This window comes from Andrographis paniculata, unplaced genomic scaffold, assembly GCF_009805555.1.
Source record: "Andrographis paniculata isolate CXL003 unplaced genomic scaffold, ASM980555v1 Contig45END, whole genome shotgun sequence".
NCBI lineage: Eukaryota > Viridiplantae > Streptophyta > Magnoliopsida > Lamiales > Acanthaceae > Andrographis > Andrographis paniculata.
In genome coordinates, this window is record NW_026137579.1 from 3,980,546 (window position 1) to 4,003,877 (window position 23,332).

General features: G+C 39.7%; 6 protein-coding genes across 11 annotated transcripts; 1 reads left to right on the top strand and 5 right to left on the bottom strand.

The window, feature by feature from the left end:
• Positions 1–1,045: 1,045 nt before the first annotated feature.
• LOC127251705 (probable protein phosphatase 2C 65) lies at positions 1,046–4,205 on the bottom strand. Of its 2 annotated transcripts, none has more exons than XM_051275527.1 (5): positions 2,826–4,205; positions 2,273–2,623; positions 2,022–2,139; positions 1,725–1,948; positions 1,046–1,649 (listed from the first exon to the last, which is right to left on the bottom strand). In XM_051275527.1, exons 1-5 carry the CDS (start codon positions 3,051–3,053, stop codon positions 1,320–1,322), a joined length of 1,251 nt encoding a protein of 416 aa, XP_051131484.1. In that variant the 5' UTR covers positions 3,054–4,205; the 3' UTR covers positions 1,046–1,319. The 2 variants fall into 2 exon arrangements, with proteins under 2 accessions (XP_051131484.1, XP_051131485.1); XM_051275528.1 differs by having other exon boundaries at positions 1,454–1,653.
• Positions 4,206–4,375: 170 nt separating this feature from the next.
• LOC127251704 (uncharacterized) lies at positions 4,376–6,821 on the bottom strand. Its single transcript, XM_051275526.1, has one exon. The coding sequence runs from the start codon at positions 6,223–6,225 to the stop codon at positions 4,660–4,662; it is 1,566 nt and encodes a 521-aa protein (XP_051131483.1). The 5' UTR covers positions 6,226–6,821; the 3' UTR covers positions 4,376–4,659.
• A 3,402-nt stretch (positions 6,822–10,223) lies between these two features.
• On the top strand, positions 10,224–11,985 carry LOC127251694 (CASP-like protein 4B1). The gene is made up of 3 exons (XM_051275512.1): positions 10,224–10,676; positions 10,822–10,957; positions 11,319–11,985. Exons 1-3 carry the CDS (start codon positions 10,462–10,464, stop codon positions 11,508–11,510), a joined length of 543 nt encoding a protein of 180 aa, XP_051131469.1. The 5' UTR covers positions 10,224–10,461; the 3' UTR covers positions 11,511–11,985.
• Positions 11,846–14,762, bottom strand: LOC127251693 (probable WRKY transcription factor 33). Its single transcript, XM_051275511.1, has 5 exons — positions 14,254–14,762; positions 13,988–14,158; positions 12,886–13,523; positions 12,634–12,795; positions 11,846–12,538 (listed from the first exon to the last, which is right to left on the bottom strand). The coding sequence occupies exons 1-5, from the start codon at positions 14,650–14,652 to the stop codon at positions 12,130–12,132; spliced, it is 1,779 nt and encodes a 592-aa protein (XP_051131468.1). The 5' UTR covers positions 14,653–14,762; the 3' UTR covers positions 11,846–12,129.
• A 1,284-nt stretch (positions 14,763–16,046) lies between these two features.
• On the bottom strand, positions 16,047–19,952 carry LOC127251602 (solute carrier family 40 member 1-like). Of its 4 annotated transcripts, none has more exons than XM_051275355.1 (7): positions 19,086–19,952; positions 18,418–18,605; positions 17,745–18,287; positions 17,461–17,632; positions 17,069–17,335; positions 16,891–16,968; positions 16,047–16,339 (listed from the first exon to the last, which is right to left on the bottom strand). In XM_051275355.1, the coding sequence occupies exons 1-7, from the start codon at positions 19,377–19,379 to the stop codon at positions 16,328–16,330; spliced, it is 1,554 nt and encodes a 517-aa protein (XP_051131312.1). In that variant the 5' UTR covers positions 19,380–19,952; the 3' UTR covers positions 16,047–16,327. The 4 variants fall into 4 exon arrangements, with proteins under 4 accessions (XP_051131312.1, XP_051131310.1, XP_051131309.1 ...); XM_051275353.1 differs by lacking the exon at positions 16,047–16,339 and having other exon boundaries at positions 16,627–16,968; positions 19,086–19,465; positions 19,571–19,950; XM_051275352.1 differs by lacking the exon at positions 16,047–16,339 and having other exon boundaries at positions 16,627–16,968; positions 19,086–19,950.
• A 131-nt stretch (positions 19,953–20,083) lies between these two features.
• LOC127251603 (solute carrier family 40 member 2-like) lies at positions 20,084–23,196 on the bottom strand. Of its 2 annotated transcripts, none has more exons than XM_051275357.1 (7): positions 22,769–23,196; positions 22,257–22,453; positions 21,626–22,111; positions 21,248–21,419; positions 21,019–21,156; positions 20,772–20,882; positions 20,084–20,647 (listed from the first exon to the last, which is right to left on the bottom strand). In XM_051275357.1, the coding sequence occupies exons 1-7, from the start codon at positions 23,027–23,029 to the stop codon at positions 20,444–20,446; spliced, it is 1,569 nt and encodes a 522-aa protein (XP_051131314.1). In that variant the 5' UTR covers positions 23,030–23,196; the 3' UTR covers positions 20,084–20,443. The 2 variants fall into 2 exon arrangements, with proteins under 2 accessions (XP_051131314.1, XP_051131315.1); XM_051275358.1 differs by having other exon boundaries at positions 20,086–20,647; positions 22,257–22,410; positions 22,769–22,913.
• Between the last annotated feature and the right edge of the window lie 136 nt (positions 23,197–23,332).

Below are 23,332 nucleotides of genomic sequence, written 5' to 3' on the forward strand. Positions count from 1 at the left end.
GGTGGGGGAAGGCAAAATCAAAATCAGCATCAGCAAGCAGCTGTTGCTTGATTTTCAATCTGATTTTTTCCCTGGCAGCTCTGAAATTTCTGAGACCTAAGCATAAGCATGCTTTCTTGGGTTTCGGAAAAGAAAAAGAAAAAGGTACAGTAGAATAGCGTAGTGAGTGAGTGATGTAATGGGCCTGCCTGGTAGGGGCCATCCCATCCCATCCCATCCCATCCCATCTGTCTATCTACATTTCAATCTATTATAACCTATCTATGCTTGTTGCACTGTGTGTGAGAGAGAGAGAGGAAATGATACTGATGATGACGGGTTTGTGCTGTATGGTTTGGGATTCGGAAGGTTTTGAAGGGCTCTCCTCTCAGCCTTTTTTCTTTCCTTTTCTTGTTTAGTGAGATTCTTCTTATGAAGAAAAAGAACAATATATACATATATACCAAGATCCAAGAGGTGGAATTGGCAGTGGTTTTGTTTGGTATTGTCTTGGCTTGTACGTCCAATAAATTAAAATCTGTCCGTTCCGTGGTCTCGTTTTCAGTTGTCAGCACTTTCCGTTTTATTTTTAATTTTTATTATTTTTTGGTTCGGTGACCCAATAGTGTTTGAAGTGAAATTGGTTTTTTAAGATGAGGTAGCATGCATTGATTGGTCCGGGCCAGTGGCACTTGTATTTTGTTCCTCTGCATAGTGATCAGATCAGATCAATTCACCCTTCCTATTGCCCAAGCTAGCCTTTTTGACCTTATTTACATCATCATTTTATCTATCTGTTCTGTTCTGTTGTGTGTAGAATGAACTAAAAAACAAATACTACTATATGCTATCATATGCTAAGCCAAGGTGTTATTATTATTATTATTACTACGTGTGTCACGGTTTGAAGTATCTGTCATTGTTGAGAAAGATATTTACTACACAGAAATATGTAGGCAGAATTTTATCTTTAAAGGTGCAGTAAAACGTTACTAAATTTGTAGTGTATCTTGTAAGAATAGGAATGAATGACGTGACCTGTGGTGCAGTAAAAGAAGACGTGACGACTGAGAAAATTATATACTTATTATTTGTAGGAGCACTAATTTACTTGCCAGTTTCTAGTGTTGCTTAGTTTATCTTTGTGTACCTGATAAAAATCCCAGCAAATAAATTCAGAAACAATGAACTAGTGTAGCATATAGTTGCTCCCCTTCAATATCTACCGAGTCGTCGTCAAGACTGAAGTTTCGTCTTCGTCAATCGCTTATCATAATAATAATACTAGTAATAATCAGACCTTACATTCTTCCTGCAAATAATTAAACCTAAACAATGAATCAGGGATTTGAGTCGTTTTGAAGTTCGAAAAGCGTGTCGAGGGCGTGGTGGCTCCTGGTGCCAAGAACGTGCATCTTGTGGGGTTGGGGGTCGGGGTTGAGGGCGGCTTGGGAGCAGGATTTTTTGAGGAGGATTGGGGGGTGGTGGCGAGGAGTGGTGTCGCGGTTGAAGAAGAAGCAGACAGCGGAGCAATCATCCACCCTGGCACGCGGGTATCTGTACCTCCAGGCCCTCACGGCTTTGTCCACCACCAGTTGAGCTGCCATGGATCTGTTTCTCGCCGACGCCACGATCTTTACCACTTTATTGTTGGATAGAGCATCCCATATCTGTCTATCACCATCACAATTCACAATCATCGTCATCATCGCTTACTGTATATACATACATATACGCTTGCTTACCCCGTCCGTCGCCAAGACAATGAATTCATCCTTGTCTGTAAGCTTTCTGTAGGTAACTTGCGGGGTTGAGATGACGCCAAAGTCCTTCAAACAAAAATCCCCGAAAGCCCTCGTCATTGCCAAACCAGGGCAGTCTTCGTGAGGCATCCAAACCCTGAACACATTTGGTTCCTCGTACACCGCCAACACTCTGCCGCTGCAACTTTTTATTCTCTCCGCCTCACCTGATCACACCAGGATTTCAATACATATATATGTATGTATATATATATATCAGCTGCACACTGACTAACTAACTTGAGACGCTCGGTTTGAGATCAACAGTGAGCTGTTTTGAAACAAGCCTGTCATTTTCATCCCTCGTGCAGAGAACAGCACGAGAATCCCCTAAATTTGCAATCACCAAGTGCTCGTGCTGATCATCAACGGGAATCAATTAATTACAATGGATTGGATTTATAAACAGAGAGCATTAATTCGCATCATCGTCATCATAATCGATTAATTGCAAGTAGAGTGAGTTCGTAGACGATCACCAATCTGCATACCTTTTTAAGTAGGCAAACTGTAGTTGAACCACTGCAATAGCTCTCGATTGATTTCTCCCTTTCAAGCTGTTGGTCCATCTCTTTGAAGCACCTGGTCAATCTAGCCTTCCACGACAAGAACAAGGGATTATGGTCAGCATCATTATCATCATCATCGTCATCATCGGGTGTGGTTTCCATGTCCATGTCAAGCACATCTGCATCCTTTCCATCTCCGTATGTGCTTTTATTCAGCAGCAAATACAGCTTTGCGGGCAAAAAATCACGAATGTAGCGCGCCACTTTATGGCCGGACGACCCATGCCCATCAAACACAGCGCCGAAGAACATGTCTTTGTCGCCTAAAAAGTTCTGAGGAGGACGAGGACGGACGGACAACAACAAACAAGGATAAGATGCATTAATTAATTAATTAGTAAGTACCAATTAGTATCATATATTTGTATTAACAATAACACGTGCGTATGGAAATGATAAAGACTGCCCTGCCCTGGTGTTTGTTTGTTTTTCTTCCTACAATTCAATTGTTTTGTGTTGTCTTATTTTGTCTTACCTCCCAAACGGTCATGGCATCTTGATTGACGCTTTTTTTCCCTTGTTTGGTGAACATAGATACATGTTTGGAGGAACCTTGGAGCAGGACGCGCGCGCCTGCACGTTCTTTGAGTACGATATCAATATCATGATCAGCAGCATCTCCTTCTCCATCTTCTTTTCCATGAGCATGGTGGTAATCCACAAAGCTGCTGGTAGCCGTACGACATGAACAACAGCCGCCCATTATATAAACAAACTGGTAAAACGAATGGCACCCGAAAATACTTTTTCTTCAGGGGTGGTTAATTGGTATATTTTCAAATCCAAGTACGTCAATTATTATTACAAACAAGCAAACAAACAAAACATTAATCAATCAATAGTAGTTAGAGAGGGGAAATGCAAAGGGAGGATTAATTAATTAATTAAATAAATGGCATTTGTTTGAACATCAATCATAAACCTCCCTAATGAAATGATGAATGAAATCAGAAAAGAGTCATATTTCTTTAATTTCTTGTTGAGCAATTTGTCACAATTGAACTGGGGTTTGTATCTTCTCATACGATGTACGGCTCTCACGCATGCTTCAGGTCCTCGAATTACTATTGACTTACTATTAATAATAGATTTGATGCAGGCAGGCAGGCATCTAAATCACTCATTTTCCTGGCGTTAAATAAAAGAAAGAAGGGATGGATAAGTTTAGGAATTACTTCCCTTTTAGGTCGTCTGGACATCAGGAAAAGAGGAGGAGGAGGAGATCAGCAGCATTAGCGCTGGTTGATTGTTGCTTGCGGGGGAACTATGAGCCATTCGTGGCTCTTCTGACTAACTAACTATGCTTGTGACGATGAGCCAAAACGCGGCCACTTTTTCATTCATGTCAGTTCGACGTGTGTGTATGTCATGCATGCATGCATGCAAGCAAGCACAGCAGTCAGTGGGTGAGTCAAATTTGACCACCAAACATACAAACAGCAAAAGCATGAATCCTGTCCAAGCAGGCACTTGCATATCATCTCCATAACCAGAATTTAATTGCATCATGTCTAATTCACGAAAGAATAAACCATCAGTCAGTTGAAGAACGTGAAAGGCAGAGAACCGCGTCCGTGTCCCCGAAGATTCCCTTCCCTATTGAAATAAAGCAAAAGAGCCTTCCTTGCATTTTCAAGTCATGTTCGTGATTAACTTAACCAAAAAGAAAAAGGGAGGGAGAGGGCCGGCTTACAGCTACCCTCAGCGCCAGGCCAACCGGAACAATAACTGCTGCTGCTGCTGCTTCTTACATTAATGACTCAACGCCTAAGCCTAACATTATCATTTTCGAAACTCTCTGCCCAACTAAAAATAACAACAGACTAACTAATGTTACTTTGAGATGTAAATGGCACCCATCCAGGTTCAAGAAATGGGGAAAATATTGGCAATAACTTAGCAGCATCACTCGCTATGAATTCCCTAAAGCTGAGGAATTCCAGACTAAACCCGGACTAGGATTCTTAACTAGCAGAAAAGGCAAAACTCACAAGCAGCAATGCACAACTTAAGAGCAATAAATCGAGGAATTTCAAATGAATCTGTAATGTCTTCTCTTTCACTGTCCTTACAGTGAAACACAATTTCATGCAACAACTACAACACTCTACCCATGCCTTTAACATACAATAAATACAATACAAAGTAGATGTATTCCACAAAGGGGAGGAAGGAAAATGCTACATGTTTCATTTACTTGCAGAAACTGAAGTGAAGGCTTGATAATGAGAAAGGCTACACTACACTAGCAGCAAGAATATGTGTATATAGAATAATATATATATATATATGTGTATATATGTTACCAGTTACCACCACTGATGCACCAGAACTCCACTTCTTCTAAGCGAAGTGAACAAATCCATGCACTGCCCATATGTTTTCTGGTACTTGGTTGTTCTCTCACCTGGGCAGCATTTCTGCCACCTATTATAATGGCATTCAAGGAAAAGCTCATCAATCAAGCAAATTGCTCCCATTTCAAACAACCTGGGAATCAGATCAAATTCAGTCCCTTCAACGTCCATTTTCATCACCACATAGTCCCTCTCTGACACCGTATTCTTCAACCAATCGGCAAAATCAAATCCCTGAATGCGATCAACATTACCAGAAGATAAAGAGGCACCGGAAGATTGAACAGGTTGAATCCTGCCCATCCCTCTGCCTTTCTCCACATTTTTGTGTCCTGGGTCCTCATTGATCTCAAACGACAGCGTCTCATTCTTCACCCAGGCTGCATAGGGTAGTAAACTAACACCTTTCTTGGACTTGTACTGATCGTGAAAAGTCTTATCTGCTTCAATTGCATATATGTCAAAGGTCTTGTTTTGCTTCGGATATTGCTTCTTAAACCAACTCACAATACTCGATCCATAGCTTCTGGCACCAACATCTACATATACATACCTTGGCTTGAAACTAATATCAACCATTGAAGGCAGATATTTTATCTTCTGGACATTCCTTTTAAGCGTAAGCCATGGTTTTGCAGGCTCCTCCATAATCAAAGGCTCTGCTTTGCTTATCAAATCCCGTTTATAACTTGGAACAGAGCATTTATCCACTGACCCACCGCTGGATTTTCCAGCAATTTGATTCATATACCCCTCCCCACTAATTTTCTGCAGGACAATCTCTCGAATGAATGGCATTTTAGAATCAAACCCATCAATGTTCTTACTCTTGACCAATCTACAAAAATTGAACAAAGCAAGTAAAGATTCAAAACTGTAAGTATCGTTCGACCCTGTGTGGATGACAAGAAACCCTTCGGGTTTCATTGTCCGACCAATCTCTGCTGCCAGATCCCCAGGCCTCCCCGATTTCTCCACCGCCCCATTTCCACAGAAGACGAAATCAAAAGTCTCATCGCCGAACCGCTGCTTAAAACCCTGCCCTTGAATCACCAACGGCTTGAAACCCTTCTTTGAAATACCAATGGAATCCTCAACGCCGACCTCTCTCAGCGCAAAGACGTCAGCTCCCGTTTGAGTGTCGACGCATAGGGATTTGAAATTAGGGCTTAGCATGGCTTCAGACATCAGATCCTGAAAGACCGAGGAGTAGAATCCCACTGCTTTCTGGAAACCCTTGGTCGTCCATAGATCGGGAATTTTACTCGGCGTCGACCGCGCGGCTTTGCCGGAGGATGAGCTAACAGCCGAAGAAGAGGATTTGGTCAGCTGTCCCACGCTCGATACAACGTTGAAGTTATCCGGTAAGGCGAAGAAACAAAAATCGCCGATGTCACACGATTCACCTCGGATTGTGACCAAATAAGCAAACCTGAAGGCGATGAGAAGCAAGCAGAAGAGAAACAGACGCACCAGAATATTTTTGAGGAAGCTGGGCTTCCCACCGGTCGGTTCCATTAACAATGAAAAAAATGAATCAATAAAGAATCTTTATTTTTCCTTTCCTGTGATGAATCTGAAACGGTGTAATTTTCGAAGCAGACCAAACGAAGAAAAAAAGAAAAAGAAGAAAGAAATCAGGTAAATTACAGGAAAGGGGTAGAAACCGCAGTGGGGGAACGATTACCGGCAGCAGAATCGAGCGGAAGTATGATTTGCGCCGACGAGGCAACGGGCGGGACAAGGGTAAGAAAAGGATAGATCGAAGGGGGCAAAAGGCGAGAACATGATTGAAGATTGATAAGAGCAGGTTCAGGTTGAGTAGACCCAATTGAGGATTCTATTCATAGCATACATAGCAGCAGCAATAGCATCATCAACTCTCTACTACGAGTCTGTTAAGAGGGGCGGGGGGGAGAGGAGCGTCGGAGAGGTATTTCGGTATAGACGCTGGAAGGGAAGGAGAAGGATGGAAGAAGAAACGAAAGGAATAAGGCACCAAGTGGCGCTGGTCCCGCCGCTGCCAGCGGATGGATTGGATGAGAGGAGAAGAGACGCCAACGCGGCTGGGTAACCGGTCACGGGCCGAGCCGGTGCAGCAGTGCCCACTAATCACAATTTCACTGCAGCCCTTAAATCAAACCAACCCAACCCAACTGCACGTTACGTTACTACTAGTGGGGTCTCTTATAATTAATCGTAACCGGAATACACTCTTAATAATTATATTATTATTATAATAATCATTATAGTTAGGGTTAGATGGAACCAAGCACGACACGGACGCGGAGAGAGAAGGTCTGAAAGCGAATAAAATGACGACGATGCCATTGATGATGTCTTTTTAGTATTTATGTGATTAATTCCAAGTTAAGCAATACTTACACAACCTCAACCATTTTTATTTTATTTATTTATTTATTTTTCCAAGATAATATTATTAATTACCACAAGGCAGTAAAGACAAAGGAATATTATAAAAGTGAGTTCTGGAAGAAGAATGGGTCGGTGAGTGAGCGAGTGAGTTGCCGTTGTTTTGGGCTGTTCACATAAATAATACTAATATTATATTTTAAATATAAAACGTATTATTTAGAGAATATTATTAATTAATTATGTAGAGAATATTATTTTAATATGGAAGAGCATTATTGCAAAACAAAATTTAGTGATATACGTAATTTTTTTTTTTTTTTTTTCCTGAAAAATTGTACATAACATTTTGGAGTAGGGAGTGGGAGCGGGAGTGTTACAAAATTAATTAATAGTATAACTAATGTATATGCAAGTAAAACGTGGCCATGCATCATATCTATATAGAAATTATTAATATAATAACGAAAAAGGTTCTTCATATATCTTCTTCTCTTCATCAGATACATAAATTTAATTAGAGGTTGAGTTATTATTATTATTAGGACTAATTTAAAGTGTTGGTTGCGGTTGAGGTTGGACTTAAATTGGGAACTCAGACCTTGCCCTATGATACACAGATAGATCAGATGGACAAATTATGCAGGTGAATGGTGCACTAGTGTAGTGTAGTGTAGTGTAGTCCATCAATTCGACTTTGAGGGACATGATCGATCGATCTCATATATCGTCGATCATGCATATTAATTGATTCCTAATATTAAATATGAGATTTATTTAATATTTATTAGTTTTTAAATGTAAAAATACATATATCTACCCGAATTTGGATGGTGAGGTGAACTTGGACCTGATGACTAAAAATAGGGCGAGAGATATCCAGACAGGTGGTATACCTTAGAGTCGTCAAAATTGGTTGAGCTCGTTGGGTTGGCCCGTCCCGCCTCACTTTTTAGGAGGATTGAGTTGTGATTTTGTAAGCCCATTAAAATGCGGGTCTAAACGGACCAACTCATGTGGGCCGTGGGTTGAGAGTGGGTTAGCCGACAGTGAGGTGGGTTAGCGCGGGCTAACTAAATATAATAATTAGTACTAACCTGTATCAACTAAATATTTTTTAATTATTTTTTACTGTCATATTAAAAAATTATAATAAAAGTAATCAAATATTAATATCATAATATATTTTTATTTTATATAAACTACAAATATACCATTATAAATACAATTAATTTATAAATAACGTACAAAGAAAAAAAATATCAGAATCATTATGTACATTTTATTCAATAAATAATATATTATTATTTTTAATCTACTGAAAAGATATATTTTTAGTTAAGACTGAATAAAATTAGCTTAAATAAATTAATCAATATTGTCTAAACGTTACTTTTATTTTCTAACTCTACTATCAATGTCACTTTTATTTATTTCGATTTTTCATCATTTGTTTTATTCTGTCTTCTATTTTATTGTTTTATAATATTTTTTTATTTTAGAATCTACAGTTTTATAAAATTAATTATAATTTATTTGTAAAATATTTCTTATTAATAAATTTTTTAAATACACTAACTAATACTATTTAGAATTAAAAATTTTTATATTTTTTTATTTATTTTAAAATATTTATTATTTATATTTTACAATAAAATTATTTTTAGCTATTTTTAAATATTAATTACGAACATATTTATAATATTATTTTTTAAAAAAAACCTGTGGGCTAGCTAGTTTAGTTCTCCATCAGCCGGTGGATTGAATTGGGTTGATGAAAGTTTGATCCGTCTCGTCGTGGGTTGACCAGCAAACAACCCACCTATCTGCGGATTATGGTGGGTTGTAGGCCAATCTGCCCCGTTAACTCGTTTTGACATGTGTAGTATACATAGGTATGGTATGGGATAATTGACCTGACCACCACCACCCTTCAATTTAATTTAATTTCTTTTTCAAGCAAAACCGATTGATGGAGTGTGATATGGCATTCATTGAAAAGATTCAGGATTCGCTTTAATTATCTCATAGTGTGTCTTAATTGGAATAAATAAATATATATATATATATATATATATATGTACATGTTTAATTTGGAATGGGGACAAGTCGCGTACTGTACCGTGCTGTGCTGTGCTAAGCTAATCTAATTTAATTGTGTGTTTGTTTGGGTTTGGATTATGAATTAGAATTTGAATAGTAAAATTTTTAATTTAAATAGTTGTATGATGTGATATAAATAGGTACTGATTTGATGCTTTGAATGTAAAATTAATTTTTACTGTAATATAAAAAATAAAAAACAAATATTTAATTCGATGTTTCTATGAATAGTATATTTGGGGAGAATCCCATAAAACACAGTATGTCAGTACAGTAGTAGTAGTGTATATGAGAAAGGAATGAATCACCGTCTATCATTTTAATTCGCTAAGCTAGATTCAAAGTGAAAGAAAATAAGTTAATTAGAGTTGCTGCTGCTGCCTGCTTCCAACTGTCCCTCCAGTGCTAATTAATTAAGTAATGAATTAATTAGCTTATTCTCTTCAGCACCTGCACCGAAGGTTAATTAATTACTAATTAGTGTTGTTTATTTAAAATGAGGGTGCAACTAATTATATATGAATTAGCTAGGAGGAAGGAAGCATGTGCATTTGCTTAGGTTGTTCTATCTCTAGCCATCTCAGCTCATCTCATCTCATCTAATAAAACAATGCAACCACCATTCATTCAATGAATTTAGTTTGTGCAAGTTCCATTGAAATTAATTATAATACACAGACACCGCAGGTTAATTTGTGCAAGCTCAGCTCTTGTTTTATTGGTGAGGGAATTGAAGGATGGTGGTATAATAATAAATTAAATGGTTTGATTGATTCATACCAACCAACTAACAGACTTTGTAATTAAGCCTCCAGTTCCACCACATAGCTAGCAATGCAAGACGACGGCGACTGTTTTTGCCGGCACTCCTAAACGATAATAATATCAATATAATTTACTATGCACTGCGGTGGAGGAAGGCCTCTCACTTGTCCATTACACTATTTTTGTTGTTATTATATTCCCATCAAGCAGCTTCTGGTGAAAGTGAAGCTTCTTTTTCTTTTTTTTTTTGGAGCCCTTGTGCTGTGTCGCGTTGCGTGTAATAATGCCTACACAGATCAGATCAGATCAGGGTAGCCTCCCCTCGCAACTACGTTAACTACCGATCATCATCTCATCATCATCATCATACATCAATAAATGAAAACAACCAAGAGAAAGAATATCGCCAAAAAGACAAAACCCGACCACATCAGCACCAAACTGTCTGGAAATTGATATAGCAAGCAGGGCAGAGCAACATCATTTTAGTGTCCCTTTCTCGCTGGCAACCACATGACGAATCCTACAGATACACCGCAGTCACCGCCGCCGCCGGGCGGGACCGGAATTTCAGGCATCGCGCGGCGATGGAATAGGGACGATCTCGTGAAGAAAGGGTCCTTGCCTTTGCGGGGATTTGGATTCGTGTTCTCTTTGTTATCTTTTATTATTATGGCCAGCAACAAACATGGTGATTGGAAAGACTTCGACAAATATGAAGAATACAGGTAGGTAAAGTAAACCCTGTTGTTACCTAATTAATTCCATATACATCATATTCTGCCCTTCTTGCTTGATCTTGATCTCGATCTCCCTGCCTCCATATGATTTTATCTCTTAGCATGCTCTCTCTCCTCACCTTATAATTTGTAGATACGTATTGGCAACTGCAATTCTATCAACTCTCTACACGGGCCTCCAATCTTTGCGGGATATTCATCAACGCTACACAGGCACCGAGATTTTGTCGAGGCACAAGTTGGCCACGCTTGATTTTATTGGTGATCAGGTTGACTTACTTATTATAGCTTGACTTGACTGCCAGTTTAATTTCTCAATATAATCAGCCATTTGCTGTGTTGCTTTATTCGATCGAGATGGGATCATGTTTAACATCCTACAATATGAATGAAAACTGATTCGTTGGGTTGGAGGAGCCATCTGGATGGATTCGGTCTCCTTTTGAATTTTATTTTTATCACATGAAAATTCAACCTTGGTTCAAATAAGTTCAACCCCCAGTCTTCTAGATCATACAGTCATAATAAAGATAATAATCAAGGCAGTTTGAGAGACGTCTCAGCTCTACCCTCCTCTTCCTCTTCCTCTTCCTCTGTACATATATATAATGCAGTTTCCCGGAAATGCAGATCTTGGCGTACCTGTTGATATCAGCCGCCTCATCCGCTGTGCCTTTAACAAATAAAATGAGAGAAGGAGCAGACAACATATTTACGGATGCCTCAGCATCGGCCATCAGCTTGGAGTTCCTTGCTTTCCTCTCATTGGCATTGTCGGCTCTTGCTTCTGGATACAAACTCACAAATCAATTATACACCTGATCCGATTCATCGGCTCCAGCCATTTTTACATGTAATTAATTAAATGTCAATGTGTTTTAAGATTGTAAAGCTCTCTTTATAGAACGACAACATTTGTCTTTTGCACCTGGTCCCTGAATCTTTAGAGCTGCTAGCAGTGAACATTGACATGTTCTTTAATTATACTAACTACAGGATACCGCTTCAATCCATCTTTCCTTCTCTTCTTCTATGTTATCTTACCACAACAGACAACAGTCACCAGTATTCAAGATTAATCAGTGGGCGGAACCAGAGACGTGCTATTAATTAATAATATATTGAAACAGAATTCATTGCTTGTATTACACAGTCAATACATTGAAAATGGAAAGTGTATAAAAAAATGAAAATGAATCCAAAGCTCCTTTCCTAACACAATTTCGTTATTCTACTTTTCTGTTGCAAAAGCAAACCTGATCCAAGGCTGCCGTCTAGCCTAATTTCAATGGCCACCAGAAGAGATGAAAAAATGCTCCTAACTAAACCCACCCTATTGTATGATCACGATTGCCTACTTACAAATCACAACCACAAATTTCTTGTTAGACGCAGCTATCAAAAAATTTGACAGTAGCCTGAATTTGATTCAGGGCTTGTTTCAGTTTCCGTTCAGAAATGAGTTGAAAAATGAGTCATCTTTGGGTTCTTCCTTGGCTTGCTGTATCTGATTCATATAGCCTCCGGCTGAGTTTCCAAATCCTGGAAAAGCATAACTATCTGCATTTGGCAGCATCTGCAGGGTGTATGGAGTTTGGTTTTGCATTGGCTGCAGCCTGTTCTGGTTGGGGAAATTCATCCCGTTGGAATGGCTGGTAATAGCAGAGGGCTTGATCGCCGTGCTCATTGTTGGGGGTCTGCTCATGGTGTAACTGCCACTGCCACGTGCGGCGGGCACATCATGGTTGTGCTTCCCTTCATATGTGGTGATCACGGCCCTTGAATCGTGGCAGGCTCGTTCAACATGCTTCCTAACAGGGCAGCCATTGTATGTGCATTTGTAATAGCTCCTGCAAGAATGTGAATGTGGGCATGAATGAGATTCAGAATGTAATGTTTGGGTGTAAACTTGGGAGTAGTGTTGTTGTTATGATATACTATATACCTTGGATTTGGGTTGCCTTTTACAACTTTCTGCCCATACTTTCTCCATCTGTAACCATCATCAAGGATGTCGATATCACTTGTGGTTTGAACAACAATTCTAGGCTCGCGAACAGTTCTACTTCCAGAAGCTGATATGCCCTCATTCTCAGTGTCCCCCTTCCTGCAAAAGAGTTAGCATTAGTTGCTGTTGTATAACACTATGCATCACCAGGAACGGTTATGGTTGGCCACTTAGAAAATGTTTGCTCACCATCTTTTGGCCTCAGGTTCAATCTCATCATCTTCTCTAGAGTTGCTCATTGAGGAGCCCTGCTCAAAATCATCATCCCCAAAGGAAGTTGATGAATTTTCGGGGGTCGCGGCGGACCCAGAGTCTACCTGATGAGCATTGTCAATAAACGAGTTTGGCTGGTTGGACATTCCCAAACTAGTAGTGTAAGAGGGATTCTGCATGGAATTGGAGGAAGATCTCCGAGTGGATTGGGGCTTTGGATGATTGTGGCTTCCTTTGTACACAATCTCAGTAATATGCCCCTCCAGGTTCCGTTCCACTTTCTTCTTGGTTGGACAGTTGGGGAAAGTGCATTTGTAATAGCTGCGAGGATTCTCGCTCCCCTTAACTTGCTTCTGTCCGTACTTCCTCCAGTTGTAGCCATCGTCGGATTTTCTCTGCTCCCTGACGTATTGTGATGGCGGTTGAGGAGCGTATTGCATTTGGCTTTGGCTGTGGCTGGGCTGAAGTTTTTGAGAAAAACTTTCTACTGCAGCAGCTTCTGATTTTGAGAAAGGCGGCTTTGCGGTTGGGAACTCCGCTGGCTTGCTGCTGTTAATAAATGGCACACCATCTTCTTGTTGCCCTCTGAATGGTGGAGGTGGTGGTGGTGGTTCCTGTTCCAAGTTCAATGCTGTCAGCAACCAGGAAGTAAAGCAAGTACAAGAACTAATAACATAACTGCAGGCTTGCTTGGCTCCCAGTTTTTAGATTAATCGACACTTGATGATGACGATGACTCAGTCTGTAAATTGTAATTATGGCGAATTGTTGACCAGCAAAGTAGTAGGTTAGACAATTAATCAATGTTGTTCAACTCGGAATTTCTCACGCAAATAAAGAACTCGAGTTACAAAAGCAGTTATATTGAACGATCGATCAAGATGAAACGAATGAATATACATAGTGCCAGCAGACAAATCTAATTTGCGGACAACTCGTGCGTCTCAAATCAAATCAAATCATTTGGAAAATCGAGAGTAAGTTGGTAAATGATCGATCAGAGTTGTGTCTGTGGCCAATCGAAAGCATAGCATGAATTATTAACCATATAGGTGTGTGTGTGTTCGTTAGTTAATACCGTCGAATTGAATCCAGCAGCAGCAGCAGAGGACGAGGACGAGGAGAACATGGCCGAAGTAGAATTTGAAGAAGGTCTTGTGTGGGATTGGAAAGAGAAATCAGAAAACTTGGCGTCGTCCTCCTTGGCGAACAGGCCTGCAAAGCTACCGGTGGTCGGGGATGGAAGCACCTACACAGACAAACAAGCAAACACACGCGATTCAAAATCCTATCCATGTGGCAATTAAGAGAGAATTATTTAACTAAACTAAGCAGCTAACTTACATTGGAGGAGGAGAAAAGAACAGGAGAATCAAGAAGGACAGAAGGGCTCAACGTGGGGGGAAACGAAAGGTAGGAAGAAGGGGAGACGGGGGGAGGGGAGACCGGTAAGGAAGCAGGTGAGAAAGACTTGTACTTGGGGATTTCGATGCTCTTGTGGTTGGAGGAGGCCAGCAGTGCTTGAGAATTGATCCCACCCCAACTGAAGGAAGAAGAAGAAGAAGCAGCAGCAGAAGCACCAGTGCGCTCCCCTCCTCCGCCATCCCCGTGGTTTGTAAGAAGATCGGTAAACGAAGTGGCCATGTACTGCGAGTGAGGTGCGTTCGACGAGGAGCTGCTGCGGTGGTGAAGAGGAGGGTTCACAGCAGCAGGAGTGTTCAAGCTGCCTCCAGAGGAAGCCATGCTGCTTTCGAATTTCAATTCCGTGCTGGTTTTCAAAAAGAGGAGCAGCAGTAGAAGTAGAAGCAAGGATCGAATTCGGGGAGATGTAGGGGATGGTGGTATATATACAAACAAACAAATACTCCTATATAGTACTAAAATGCAATAAAGATGGTTTGGTTGAATTGTGGAAAAAGAAGCTGCAGCTGCTGCTTCTGGGAAGGCAACACCACCTTTGACTGTGGAAAATTACATCTTTGGTCAAAGCTTGCGGGTTTGACCAGTTCTCGGCGCCGGCGGCTCACTCGCACAGACCTGAGCTGAGCTGGGATCGTCTGTTCTCGCTACCTCCCTTCCTCCACGTGCACCCTCTTTTATTCTCCTACTTATCGTTATCGTTTCTCTTTTTTTTTTTTTTTGATGAACCCATAATAATAATGATAATAATAATAATATTATTATTATTATTTACGATTTTATGTAATGAGACGATGAATGCTGGTAAGTTAGCTTTGTTCACTTTACTTTTTTTTTTTTTATTAATCATTTTACTATACAATTTATATAAATTTTGATAATAACAGTAATATTTTTTTCAAAAAATTAATATTATATTTCTATTTAAACTATATTTAAATAAACACACCCATTGTTTTTTATTTTCTTTTAATTTTATTAATCGGGACATATCAAACATAATAGTATACCAAAAATATATAATTAATATTTACTTAATTAAAAAAAAAGATGGTACAAAAGATATTTTTTGTCAAAATTAAAAGATTTCCTTTTCAAACATTATATGTGTTTTTTATTCTTTTGTTTTTATAACATTAATTTATTTATTTATCATAACATGGAAAATGGTGAGTATTATTTTTCGAATGCATTCTAGTAAATTTGTAGCCAAATTTAATAGTACGTGAATGTGACACAATACATCGTAGCAAACAAACAATGTGTAATAGAAACGACATAAACTTCTGTTTGAGAGCAAGTTAGTTAGGGTAGGGTATTGGTGAGTAGTGTGTATTTCTTTCTTAAATAGCAAAACAGAGGGAATTACTGAAATCAAATAAAATACTTAATAAATAATAAAAGTTGGCAGTGGTTGCGTAAGGCACCGCGTTTAACGCTAACGTTGATGATTAAATAATTAATGACAGCGTCTTATTTCACCATCATTAATCAATCCTTTTGTATGTTGACTTTTGGTGAGGTTGAGGTTGAGGTTGAGGTGTTCTTTTCTTGCAAGACAACCCAAACCCAAACCCAAATGAAAACATGTTTGTGCCTGCCTAGCTCCTATCCGATCAGATCAAACCAAATCGCCAAGAAAACCCTCTTCTATTATGATTATTATTATTATTCATTATGAAATGAAAATATAAGGCTGTGAATTGCAAAACTTGACTTGAGTCTTCTCTCACCTCTATCTATCTATCTATCTGAATAGATAGATATTAAGCAGTAACAGATTAAACGAGCATACACACTAGTAAAACACACTTTGCATAAAATGTCTTCGTTTTCTTCATCCCCCCTATTAATTATATTAAAAAATAATAAACCAATAAAAGAAAGAATAGAGAGTTGAGAATGACAGCATAAGGTGAAAATGATGGCAGGAAGCAACTAGCAGTGGCAAGCATGGAGGAGGAGGAGGAGGAGGAGGAGGGGGAGGCGTTATCAATAGTTAACTCCGTCCCTACAGCAACACCAATATGTATTATATATATAAACTGGTCTCCACATCACATCACATCCCAATCAAATCAATTATAACACCTATTATTATTATTATTATTATTATTATTACTACTACTAGACTGCTAAACAATGGGATTGATTTGATTAATTATAGATATACATGTAAACATAGAATAAAATAGTAATTGAAGACTATGCTGAAACAAAAAAACAATTGTAAGAAAATTAAGCAGATTTATTTATCGGACATGACAAATGATTTACATAAAAATACTATTTGAACGTGTAATACAAACTAGTTAAGGCAATTTTTCACTATAATCAAATGAATAGGTGTTGTAAGTTTGAATAAAGGATGATGTAGATATCTTACTCTAATCGATACAATGAATAATAATATATAGTATATGTTAAAAGTAATTATAGTCTCCTCTAGATGGTAAATATTACAACAATGGATAGTAAGTAAGAATTATTAACACAACCCCCTACGGTGTAATGTAATGATCAATAAGCTAGCTTGTCAAAATGGAAGAGATGTTTGCGCACCCGATAAACATGGAGGGTGTAGAGCACCCCCGCCAGCGTAACCACCACAAATGACATGGTGATCAATTTCCAGAACTCCTGATAAATTATTAGCATTTGATTGGTCAGTTTACATACTAGATGGGTGGATGGATGGATGGAGGTATCTATCTCTATCTCTATTTGCTTGCCTACGTACCTTGGGGTCCGGGATTAGTATTCCCATGACGTAGGTGAGCAGGTCGAGCAAAGACTGCAGTGAGTTCTGAACCCCGAAAACCACACAGCGATGGGATTCACCACCACCACCCAGGCTGTCCTCCTCCTCCTGCATCAGCTGAATCACAGACAAATCGAACATCCACAGCCCCAGGCGGGAGAAGGCCACCCCACCCATCAGCAAATATGCCGACATCACTCTGTCACTAACCAATATGGATCCCACGCACACCACCAGGCAACTCCACTGCACACCATATCATATCATATCATCATTTTTTTTCAAGTCTTTGGTGATTTCTCTAGGTATATATAACAATCACAACTGAATTCATTATCTCAAATCTACTACTAGTCCATGTATGGACGTACCTGGGACCAGATGGACCAAAGACCCGTCCGGAGTGTGGAAATGCGGGCTTCCATGAGAGGATACACGAATGTGGCAGCTATTCCGATAGTAGCACTCACCCCACGTGCGATCCCGATCACGTATGCGGGGATGCCTTCCCACTCCAGCACAGCACTCATCAACGACCCAAAGCTGCATACAAATTCATACTACAAATTAATTACAATAATTATTAACTATGTCTATGATACAAAATCCTAAAGCAAACACACACGTATGCGTATGCTGACTACTATATGTTTACCTTAGTACAGTGAAAAACAGCAGTGCAAGAGCTACCCCTGGGAGGACAACATCTTGCTTCAGGTACAGCCTCCATGCATTCATGTACGGACTCTCAAGAAACTGCTTCACTAATCTGCTGCTGCTTCTAATTATTCCATTGCAATTTGTGTGGGATGATGGGCTACTCCTACTACTACTACTACTACTTCTCATCAAGGTTTCTCCCTCAGGATCAGGATCAGGATCAGGATGATCAGCAAAGGCCAATGCAAATGTGGCCTCAACAACTTCCTCCATCCTCCTCCTCCTCCTCCTCCTTTGGTCGGCTTCCTGTAACTCCGGGAAACCATTGTACACAGACAATAAAAGCCAGTACTGTAAGCACACACCTAACATGTTCCATAAGGCCAAGGTCACGGCAGATGCAGTTAGGGATATAAAACTAATAATGAAGCCAGAGACCACTGGAGCAAACAGCTTGCAGCTCAGATCAATCCTCCTTACTACTGAGTTCATCTTCGTCAAAGCTCCTGGCGGCTGCCTTCCTGAGATCACCACAACCCTACATGCAACAACCGAGGCCCTTTTTTCAGATGATTAATTAGTTAATGCAGGCAGGCAATCAGGCAGCTATTCAAGCATCATACCAACAAGCAAATAAGTAAACCAATTCCAATACAAGGCTGCCTCACCATTCCCTTTCAATCAAGATTGTTCCAGCCAAAGAAGAGAGAACAGCAACAGCACCGGAGATATTAATGAGGGAGATGAATGCTGCAGATTTTGCACTCAGGTGATCTGCATAGTCCAGAATTGCAATCACTGAACCTCCTGCTACCACAAATGAGAGGTTTTGGATCAAGAGCCAAAGTCGCAGAACCTGTATGTTCATAAATTTTAAAAATGAATGGATCCTTACCAAACAATACAATATCTGCATGGTAATGAAGCAGAAACGAGAAACATAAAGTTAACATGCATGTTGAAAACCATAATAATTTGCTCATCGTTCATATTCACATGTAATGGAAATTAAAGTGGGCATATATTTCATATTTCTTCAAGCTACAAATGTATGGCTCAAGATTGAATAATAGAATGTAGACGTTGATGAATATAGATAGAGCATGTGCAAAGATTTCAAGATATTACTTGGTTCGTTGGCCTGTTAGGTTAGGTTAGGTTAGGTTGAAAACTAGTTTGATCAGAGACCTGATTAATTAGCAGCGGCAAAATATTTCAGTAGTTCAGGCAGGGCAGAGCTGTGATATGAATGTAATGAAGACATCACCAGCACCCTCTTCAATTAGAATTAGAATTAGAATTATAAGAATTAGTAGTGAAGGAGCAAATTATTTACCTGAAGATATGATAATTTGTCCACCCATTCTCCGACTAAAGGACCCAATAAAGCTGTGGAGGCGGACTCGACCACCCCATAAACTGCTGCAAGGACCAAGGAGTCTGGCCAGATATTGATCATGTATAAACCAACCGAGAATTCCCACATCCTGGCTCCCCATCTTGCTAAGAAGTGGCCTATATAGAGATTAAGCAGTAATGGAAAGTGAAAGGATGATGGAGGAGGAGGTTCTTCCTCAATCAATGGTGCACCATGTTCTTCCTCAGTCAGTATCAATGGTGCTCTGTCCATTTCTGCGTCTTCCTCTTGCTCCTCTGTACTAGTGTATTACTATTATTCTGTCTCTGCCAAGAAGATTTCCTATTACAACTGTTTCCCTAGCAAGGGCATCCGCAAATCACATTAGGCATCATCGGGGAGTTTGAAACCATGAACTCAGTCGACCAGGATACTACATGTTATGTTATGCTACCCTGCCTTACCTTATGAGCAGAGCAGAATGAATATATGGTAATGGCGCGGTGGTGTTTCCCTCCACAGCAAGTAGAGAAGGGAACCAGCTGACTGACTTATGTGAAGTTTTAGTAGTCTTCAGAGTAGAGACTTGGGTTGGGTGGGTAGGCACTGGCAGGGAGACATCTCACATCTTACCAGGCTCGGCCGGTTAGGTTGTAGTTGAAGTTGCTCATTTAATTGAGCAGAGCAGGAGCAGGAGCAGGAGCAGGAGCTCCCTCCACCAGTTAATTGGTTGTGTTGCACTGTATTGTATTGTATTGTATATACAAACTATATACTCACTCTGTTGAATTAATTGAAATTAGTAATAATCCATCAGTATTATTATTATTATATTTAAGAAGTGGTTGAGTATATCCACTCCCAGACCCAGATCGATGCCTGAGCCTGAGCCTGAGCCTGAGCCTGTTTAATAAAATACTAATACTACAACTGCTACTTTTTATATTTAATCGGTGTAGTTAGTAAGTCAAGTGGCAGTGAAGCGAAACGTAGCGCCAACAATATTATCATGTGTCTTATGACAAAGACGAATCAAATGAGATCTCACTCAAAACGCAACGTAACCCCAAGTGTCTAATCTACTTGATGTTGTCTGTCTTTTCTGAAATTATTAACTTGACATCAAGGAAATGCCAACCAGCCACTTTTCTAATACTTATCTATTTATTTATGCTGTCGATGCCTAACATCTCAACACCCTAATTTTTATTTTATTTTGGCTTTTCTCCCATTAAAATACCAAAATCTTAAAATGCAGCAAATCCCACCAATATATAATAATAATTATATAATGCAACAGAGATCGGGTTAGTCATAAATATGAATTATCCTGCAAATCAATCATTCATATTTGTCCAACCCCGCAGTGGTTTGTTGTTGTGGTTCTTGTATTCCATTCCCATATATATGGAGCAGAGAGGCGGCGGTAGCAGCTTGTCCCAGTGGAACAGATGGCTTCGCAGGCGATAAACATGCACAACGTACACGGTGGCCGCCACTGTCACCACCACAAATGATGTCGTTATCAACTTCCAGAAATCCTGCAACACCACACCACACCACATACATGAGAGCATGCACCAATCTATCTAATTAATTTTCTTTTATATATATATATATAAGGTCAGCTCCTCCTCTGAGCCTGTGTGTGTGTGTGTATTTTACCTGTGGATTGCTGATTATTATGCCCATAATGTAGGTCATCAAGTCCATCACAGACTGGAGGGAGCTTTGAACACCGCCCACAATGCATCGATCACATTCAGCAACTTCATCCTGCAAATTGGCAGCACAGTACAGTACAGGACACGACCCAATAAATATCAACCATAAAACAAAGGCATTAATATATACAGATGTAATTCATATCATCGATTATTGATTTATGTATTATTATTATTATGATCCGTGCCTGCATTTGCTGAAGCACGCACATATCAAAAACCCAGAGTCCAAGGCGCGACGAAGCCACCCCGCCCATTAGCATATAAGCTGCTACCACCTCATTCTTCACAAATGCTGAACCAACACATACCAACAGACAGCTCCACTGCATCCATCCACACAATACACATTCACACACACTCTCTCTGTATATGTATATGTATATGTATGTATGTATCTATGCATGTCATACTCACCTGAGACCATATAGACCAAAGGCCTGTCCGAAGTGTTCCAATGCGCGACTCTAACACAGGGTACACAAATGTTGCAGCTATTCCCATTATTGCACTCACCCCTCGTCCTATTCCGATCACATATGTTGCCACACCCTGCCACTCTAGACTGGCTGTCATTAACGATCCAAAACTACATATAACATAGAAGAAAGTTAATTAATTAGATGAATCGTCAGACATTAATTAAATTCACCAGCTCATCTGCAGGGACCAGGATTCTTTAGACAAACAATGATTAAACTTGATTAGGAATAATAATAATAATCATCATCATTAAAACATATATATATATATATATTAGCTTGATACAATATAATAAAAGCTGGCTGTTGTTACCTAAGCACATTGTAAAACAAGAATGCAAGAGCTACCCCTGGGAGGACTACATCTTGTTTGATGTATAATCTCCAAGCAGCAATGTAAGGAAGATTATTCAGAAGCTTTTCATCTACCCCTTCCCGTTCCCCTTTTGAGCTATTTTTAAGGCGCTGCTCATGATCTGTTTCTGAATCAATGAACAAGCTTTGTTTCTCGAGATCAACAGATGCAGATGCTCCTCCCTCAGCTCTTTGTTGGCTGATTTCTCTTAATCTTGGGAAACCATTGTATACAGACGTAAAAAGCCAATATTGCAAACAGACGGACAGCACATTCCAGAGTATTAGGGTGATGGCGGATGCAGTTAGAGATGCAAAACTAATAATGAATCCGGACACCACAGGAGCAAACAACTTGCTGCTCAGGTCGATCCTTCTTACTATGGAGTTCATCTTTGTCAGAACTCCTGGAGGCTGCTCCTCCGACTCTGAGATCACAACCACCCTGCAGAAGAGAAGAGAAGAGAAGAGGATATGAGTATTTAATTATACATGGCATGACATGACATGAAATGATGAATGTTGGATTTGGTGAAATGGTGAGTTGAAAAGAAAATTGAATGAATGAATTAAGAATGCTAGTGGCTCACCATTCTCTTTCAATCAAGATAGTTCCTGCCAGAGTTGAAAGCATTCCGACAGCTCCAGTGAGATTAATTACTATGACGAGAGAGATGAATGCCACATAATTTGCAGACATGTATTGTGCGTAGACCAACACCACAACAACAGCACCTCCAGCAACTACAAATGACACATTCTGGGTCAAAAGCCAAACTTGGAGTACCTGTTCGTTCGTTCGTTCGTTCGTTCGTAGAGATCATGAACGTAAATTAAAAGATTTAACCACACAGCATCCATCAGGGGACTTAAATGAAGATGACGTACTACATACATGGAGAAGTGGGACACGACTAAAATAAACTCAGCAACTCATAAAAAGATGAAGCTAATTAAGAGGATGAACACAATCTTAATTAATACCAGTAGTGTTTTGCGAGTAGAGTTATATATGTGTGTGTGTGTTTGAGTACGTAGTCTAATTATATATGTCTCAGTGGCTTAATTAATTTAACAAATTGCTCAATTAATTAGATTAAACCTGAATGTAGGAAAACTTATTGAGGAGGTGCCCAATGAAGGGAGCGAACAGCGCAGTGGAGGCTGATTCAACGACGCCATAAGCGGCAGCAAGAAGCAAAGACGACGAGTGCGGGGAAATATGGATGAGGTACAAGGCAACGGAGAATTCCCACATCCTGGCGCCCCATCTGGCTAGCAGGTGCCCCACATATAACCTAATCATCAGTACAGACTCAGAGGAAGAGGAAGAGGAGGCGGCGGCGGCGGCGGCCACATCCATACTCGATCGATCAATCGTAATTTTCAGATGTAATGATGCTCATTACTCTATACTTGTCGGAGACCGTATGCATGCGTTGGTCGAGAATCTGAATTTATTAGGAGTATAATGTATGTCATCGCTCGATCCGTCGATCATCGATCAAAACACCAACTAAATATTAGGGTTTCTTACGTTTTGTTTTGAGCTCCGTAGACCACATTCAATCTTCTATATATTCTTAGGGCACCGACATTTGAGACCAGTAAACCCTCCGCGTCATTGTCAGTCAATATATATATATAAATAAAGAAGAATTGGATT